Source organism: Capricornis sumatraensis, chromosome 8, assembly GCF_032405125.1.
Source record: "Capricornis sumatraensis isolate serow.1 chromosome 8, serow.2, whole genome shotgun sequence".
Taxonomy (NCBI): Eukaryota; Metazoa; Chordata; class Mammalia; order Artiodactyla; family Bovidae; genus Capricornis; species Capricornis sumatraensis.
The window spans coordinates 44,578,528-44,585,298 of NC_091076.1; the positions used below are offsets into that span (position 1 = coordinate 44,578,528).

Sequence of the window (6,771 nt, forward strand, 5' to 3'; positions counted from 1 at the left end):
TACTCCATAATAAATTTTTGTGTTAAACTTTATTAACAAATTTATACATTCAACATGATTAAGCCATTTTATAAACATGCAATCATTATGTTTCATTAAATCGCAGTGTGCTCGGAGAAAGTCAGGTATCATTCTGTGACCTTGCATGAGGTTTACGATAGCAACTTCCTCAGGGAAGAATTTCAAAAATATGGTCAGGGAACTAGATAATTCATGGAGACCTAAGACAAAGGAAAGGCTTCAGAGGGGAGGAGATGGAGGAAGGAAGGAAACTGTATATGAGGGATCCTCTGGAAACATCATAGAAGCTCACAGCTCCATTGTCATAATCCAGAAAAACTCCAATCTTACCCAGAGGCCTTTTTACAAACTGAACTAAGGGTGGGGAGTTGGTGAAGAGACTATACTGGTCATTCACCTTTTCAGAAAATAGAAGAAATGCTTCTTCATAATTAATATGGATAATAGTATCACTTGCCAAGATATCTTTACTGACCCCCAGAATCCAGCTGGAGAAGTGTGTCACTTCCAGCTCCCAGTAGTGCCTCCCGGAGCTGAAAGCCTGAGCTCCCCAGGCCACAAAGCTCACCCCACCATCGAGCTGTCTGGACATGCCGTGGGGGTCATCATCTGACATCGCACTTGCATCATCAAGGCTCACATGGTGAATGGTGGTCTGAGTCAGAACATTATCCACTGTAGAAAGAGAAAAAACTGGGTTAGCAAGTGGGATTTCTGTGTCTCTGAGAGGCAGAGGCTCTCTACTCCCTGCCTTTTTTCATTTTTCCTCCTCCAAGGAAACACAAAACAAAGCAAAGGGAGTTCAGACTGGCTCTACGATGAAGAACAATAGTTATCACTATCTCTACAGCATATATAATGCCTCAAATCATATAGGAAAAAAAAAGATTCCTCATAAACTGTGTGAAGTCTCTAACATCTATCTCTTGACAGTTTATATCAGGGCTCACCTAAAATATGTTTTATCTTTTGTTTAGAAAACTTTTCTTGTGTTCTTTGTCTTTAATATTATTTAATAGATAGATGACACTTTGCTGTCAAGTGAAAATTTATTGGGGTGTATTCTCTACCTATTACATTCTCAAAGGTCCAAACATTTGAAAGAAATCCATAAATGAATAGTTTGGAAGCTTCTGAAAGGATGTTCTGGCTAACCATGTTCACATATCTCTTGCCTTTCAGTTGTCCTGAGATTGCTCTAAGAGCATTACAGTTATTCAGCATAAGCCAATTTTAATCTGTTTTGTCAATTAGTCCTTATTTTAGGAATAATAAATATTCTCTGTACAATACATAGCACATGCATATGAAATGCAGAACATGTTAAAAACCAGAAATGCCACAATTAACCTTTCAAGAGTGAAATAACCAGAATAAACACAATGTTGATGGCTACTCATGAAACTAAATATTCTCTTTATAACAACATGAGCGTCCTGGTTGTTCTACTATTGCTTCACTTATGTCAGTTGTAACTTAATGTATGCATCTGGCTTTGTATTTTCAGTAAACTACAGGTGGCTAAGTTCAACTTTGACTTTTGTAATCTGACGACACGGGCAGAAAAGATGTTACCACTTTGGGAAGTTAAGTACTACCATCATTTCAGAAAAAATAAAATAATAAAAGAAGGTTCCTTCCTGGGAAGCTCTAATGAAGCATAGTCCTGATCACCACAGGGCTGACCCTTACCTCTGAATTTGTTCAGCATGTCTAGGATTCCAGCAACAGGCCAGCAAGTGAGCTCTGGGTTCACTGGCTGAGGCTTCTGCATCTGTGCCAAGTCGGCCCTGAAACAAATGACATCTAATACATTTCAAGGCCAAAGTCTAATCACATGACCATTGTATAAAAGCAACTTTTAACCCAGGACATTTTGTTAGTTACATATACAATATATTCTACACAGCTGGGAATATAAAAACATTACCATATTTTTTACTAAATATAAATTGTATAAAATTTCAACTTCCCCATTGTTCTCAAATATTAGTCCAGTTTTCCACTCATCGAACCTCATTCCCTTTCTCTATTCCATCTCAGATAATGAAAGATCCTGGGCATTTTACAGAGAGAAAAAATTCAACCTAAGCCTTTGAGATTGCAGTCAGCAAGTAGTCATCAAGGATGCATTCAGTGTCTACAAGGAAGAGTTCATTGATCCAGACCTGTTTGCTCTTGTCAGACCAGCAAGGGATTCCAATTCCAACCTGGTTACCTTGGTCTGAAAGTCTAACTTAGTGCACAGCAGAAAGCCACTTCCTCTGAGGTCCTGCCTACAAGGGAGCTTACAATGATGGAGCAGGCTGAGTCACTGCTGCTCCTCCGAACAAAAGCACACTTCCTCTTCTCATTCTTAGGGAATTAGCCTCTTTCAGGCCTTTTTCACCTTCCAACTCACTAGCATAGGTGTTTCCTCTGTGATATCTTGGCAAATTCCTTCCAAAGTCTTATTGTGGTGAGGTTGGAGAGGATGGGGTGAGTGGGTAAAACCAAGTCCAGCATGTCAGAATGTTTTCAGGTATATTTGATTTCAGCCAAATGAAAAGGAAACTTCTGAGATCAAGGATCAGAAGGCCTGGAAATTATTTGAAATAAAATAGAAAATAGCCAAAAAGATGATATTGATAATCCACATATGAAGGCTCTGCACCTATGGATTCACATGTGGATTCAATTTGTAATTTCTGAGTTGCTTACTTATATATTTATGTATTTTATGAGAAGTCCTTGTTGGACCTGCTATTTTACATATAATTTTAAATATAGCAGTGTGTACATGTCAATCCCAAATTCCCAGTCTACCTATTCCTCCATCCTTACTCCTGGTTTTGAATGAAAAATTTGGAGAAAAAAATTCCAGAAAGTAAAACTTGAAAATTCCACGTACGAGGGAACTTTTTGAATAATATTCAATTTGCCTTGTGTATGTTTGCTGTTATAAGTAGTCTAGAGATGACAAAGTGTAAGGGAGCATGCTTGTAAGTTAACTGCAAATACTAAGGCATTTTGTATAAGGCATCCTGCATCCTGGAATTTAGATATTGGGGAGGACCTGAAAACAATCTTCCATGGTACCAAGGAATGACTGGGTATCCATTTCACCAAAAAGAGAACAACTTTTCCAGAAATAAAAAACTCATTAGTGTATACTCACATTTCCAATACATTTCCCATGGCCTGCAAAGAGAAAAAAAAGATCATATTAATTATGAGACTTCTGTCTTTTTGCATCTTCTTCTCTCTCTCTTTTTTTTTTTTTCCTTTCGGAGAAGGCAATGGCACCCCGCTCCAGTACTCTTGCCTGGAAAATCCCATGGACAGAGGAGCCTGGTAGGCTGCAGTCCATGGAGTCGCTAAGAGTCAGACATAACTGAGCGACTTCACTTTGACTTTTCACTTTCCTGCATTGGAAAAGGAAATGGCAACCCACTCTAGTATTCTTGCCTGGAGAATCCCAAGGATGGGGGAGCCTGGTGGGCTGCCATCTATGGGGTCTCACAGAGTCGGACACGACTGAAGCGACCTAGCAGTAGCAGTCTCTATTTTTTATTGAATAAGATACTGTTTTGCTAATTGTTTTCTAAGGAACAGTCAGAAGGCATCATAACTGAGCCTAAACTAAAATATGATGGGCTTCCTCAGGGCACATTAAGGAAGGAAGGGAGCCATGAAGAGTATATAATGATGTAGCAACATCCAGGATTTCAATGTCACTCATTGCCCAGTGCTATTCCCTAGGACAAAGCTCACCATCTATGAAAGCAATAAACCAAAACAGGGAACCATATAAAATGAATTATAGAGTGCATGGAAATTGACGACTAGTTCTAACAATCTTGCTGAGACATAAAGCAGAAGCTCAGTATCTTCAGAAAATTTGGGATAGCAGGGAGTGACAAGGGTTTAGGGGAATGCATATTTAGATTTACTCCATGAAAGTTAACATTCTCCTGGTCATAGAATTTTGCTGACTTTGGAAACTTATCTGGATAGTACCCCTGATCACACTAAAAAAAAAAAAAGTCTTATTTTAGCTAGGAAATGGGCAAAAAATCTTCTAAACGTTACCAGGATATGATAAAATAGGGGATTGGACAAATACAATAATGGGGGTCAAGGAAAAACCTTTCTTAGCCAAAAGTAATAGTATATGCAGGAAACATTTCATTTCACAGCAGCTCATCTAGAAAAGCGTTTTTTTCTCTGAGAATAAACCCTCCTCTCTCACCTGGAGCAGCTCCGTGTCCGGTTTTTGGCACATCTCGGTCAGCTCTCTGTACATTTCTTTCAGTCTTTCTTTGTACTGAGTCATTCTGAACACACTCTCCTTGAGTTGTAGACAAATTTCCTTGGCTTCTTTCTTCAGGGCCTCCAGATGCAGTTTCTCCTCCTCCTGGAGCAATGTATGCCTCCTCTGATATTCAAATTTAATCATCACCTTCCTTAGGGTCACATATTTCTGAGGGCATAGTGGATTCAAAGCATTGCTTATTCTCACATTGAAAACAAAACTCAAATAACATTTCTTTGATGTAATCAGGAAAGCTCTTGGCAAACTTTTTGCCTCACACATCAAAGGTCCTGTATCTGCTGGTCCTTCCTGTCCATGCATTCTCTGAGTTCCTAGTATCTTTCTTTGCTTGAATCAAGCCATCTGAGGGGTCCCAAGCGCTCTCTCTAGGAGGATTCTCTAAGGTTCTTACTCCATCCATTATTTCCTCTCTGACATGAACCTTACCTCTATATACTACGACTCTATTCATCTCTTCTACTTCACTAGTCACACCTAGTGAAATGTGTCTTATACTTCATTTCTGAAAAGTTTTATTCAAATCTTCAAAATTTGGCCTAGGAACACTTTTCATGCTGTGGTTTTCCCTTGTACTAGCATCCTTGAACTAGCATGAATTGGCCTGTTTCAATTGTGATCTCTGATAGGTCATTTGAAACCTCACAATTTCCAGGGAAGAGACCAATGGGAACTTAAATGGACCAAACAGCAAGAATTATATCAATATCTGTACAAATAAATAGTAGCCTTTTTATTCTTACCTTAAATGACCGAGTTTTTTTAGCTTCCTGATTCAGAGTCAGTTGCATTTCTTCTCTCATTTTCCATAAAGAGCCCATTCTTTTCAGAAATTTTCCCTGCAAAATAGTCATGAGATTTAGTGACATGGAAGATGACGCCATAAATTTCATCCCCTTTTTCATGAGCAAAAGTAGTTGTTGGTTACACAGAAACCTTGAGTTAGAATGCTGTGGTCAGATTTTCCCTGATTAATCTGAATCTAACACTTGAATGTGATGGTGACAGAAGTGTATAGTAGAGAACAGGGGAAACTTTACAGATAACAACATCCATACCCTAATAAATTGAGACTTACACATTTATATAGTTTGATTAAGAAAGCCTCAAGCTCCCATCAGAAGCCTGTGGCCCTGGTGCCACCCACCCCGGGATGCTGCATTTCCACATGCGTGGACAATTGGGAAACAACACTGAGAGGACACATTATATGTGAGGATCCACATTCAGAACTCCCCCCTCCACTATCTCCACCCCCACCACCATCATAGCATCCTCATCCTCCTCTCTGACTTAGGAGCCTCTAGATCCCAAACTGCTCTAGAGGCGTTACCTACCCGGGACTCCTCAGCAGCCCTGTGTATTGGCCTGTGGCTGTGAGCTGCGTGCTCGGGGCGTTCAGAGCAGGGCCCACAGAGCAGGGTCTGGTCAGCCTCACAGAAGAGGCCTTTGGCTTCCTGGTGTGTCACACAGATCTGCTCCTCAGAGCTGTGGTCGTGGTCAGCTCTGGCCTGTCTGGCAAGGGAAGCCAGCCTCTTGAGGACAATATTGGTTTGGAAATCGGGCCTCTCTGCTATTCTCCTGCACTCAGGGCAGCTCCTTGGAGTCTGGCCTTCTTCCCAGCCAAGGCTCAGACAGGGACGGCAGAAGCTGTGCCCACAGTCTATGGTGATGGGGTCCAGGAAGCAGTTCATGCAGATGGAGCAGGTGAGTTCACTCTGGAAGACCTGCAGTGTGTCTGAATCCATGTTTCTGAAAATTAGAGACAAATAAGAGAGGGTAAGAGAAAAAGCTATTCTTATGCTGTGATCAGGGAAAATAAAGTTTTGGCACAGTCCTGTTTTGAACTCTATCTCATTTCCACACTTTCTTACCCCCAGTCTAAACCTGTGTGCTGAGTCGCTCAGTCATGGTCAACTCTGAGAACCTATGGGCTGGAGCTCCCTGGGGTCCTCTATCCATTGGGTTCTCCAACCAAGAAAACCAGAGTGGGTTGTCTGGTCTTTCTGCAGGACATCTTTCCTACCCAGGAATTGAACCCATGTCTCTTACACGTCCTGCATTTGCAGGTGGGTTCTTTACCACTATCACCACCTGGACTTCCCTGATGGCTCAGTGGGTAAAGAATCTGTCAGGAATGCAGGAGACATAGGAGGCATGGGTTCGAGCCCTGGGTCAGGAAGATCCCCTGGAGAAGGAAATGGCAATCCACTCCAGCACGCTTGTCTGGGAAATCCCATAGACCTAGGAGCCTGGTGTCCTACAGTTGAGTTGGACATGACTGAGTGACTAAGCACAATCACAATAGAAACTTAGAAATGGTGGCTACAGACCGGTTGGGTTCATGCTATAATAAAAAAGATGAAATTAGATAAGAGAGTCACTAGCAACGTTTTTTGTTTAAAGTAAACATGAGTGTAAATGTTAGGATGACTCGA

At 41.0% G+C, this 6,771-nt stretch overlaps 1 protein-coding gene across 1 annotated transcript; it reads right to left on the reverse strand.

Annotated features, from left to right (window-relative positions):
* Nucleotides 1-211: 211 nt before the first annotated feature.
* On the reverse strand, nucleotides 212-6,081 carry LOC138084500 (tripartite motif-containing protein 64-like). Its single transcript, XM_068978816.1, has 5 exons — nucleotides 5,671-6,081; nucleotides 5,077-5,172; nucleotides 4,240-4,483; nucleotides 1,714-1,827; nucleotides 212-696 (listed from the first exon to the last, which is right to left on the reverse strand). Exons 1-5 carry the CDS (start codon nucleotides 6,079-6,081, stop codon nucleotides 212-214), a joined length of 1,350 nt encoding a protein of 449 aa, XP_068834917.1.
* Nucleotides 6,082-6,771: the final 690 nt, after the last annotated feature.

What these genes read in the sequence shown, in the direction of transcription:
- LOC138084500 (XM_068978816.1), bottom strand. Translation starts at nt 6,081, where the DNA reads ATGGATTCAGACACACTGCAGGTCTTCCAGAGTGAACTCACCTGCTCC. An exon ending in GGGCTGCTGAGGAGTCCCGG is followed by an intron (nt 5,173 to 5,670) that starts GTAGGTAACGCC and finishes ACTATTTTGCAG; the next exon opens with GGAAAATTTCTGAAAAGAAT. An exon ending in CATGCTGAACAAATTCAGAG is followed by an intron (nt 697 to 1,713) that starts GTAAGGGTCAGC and finishes CTCTTTCTACAG; the next exon opens with TGGATAATGTTCTGACTCAG.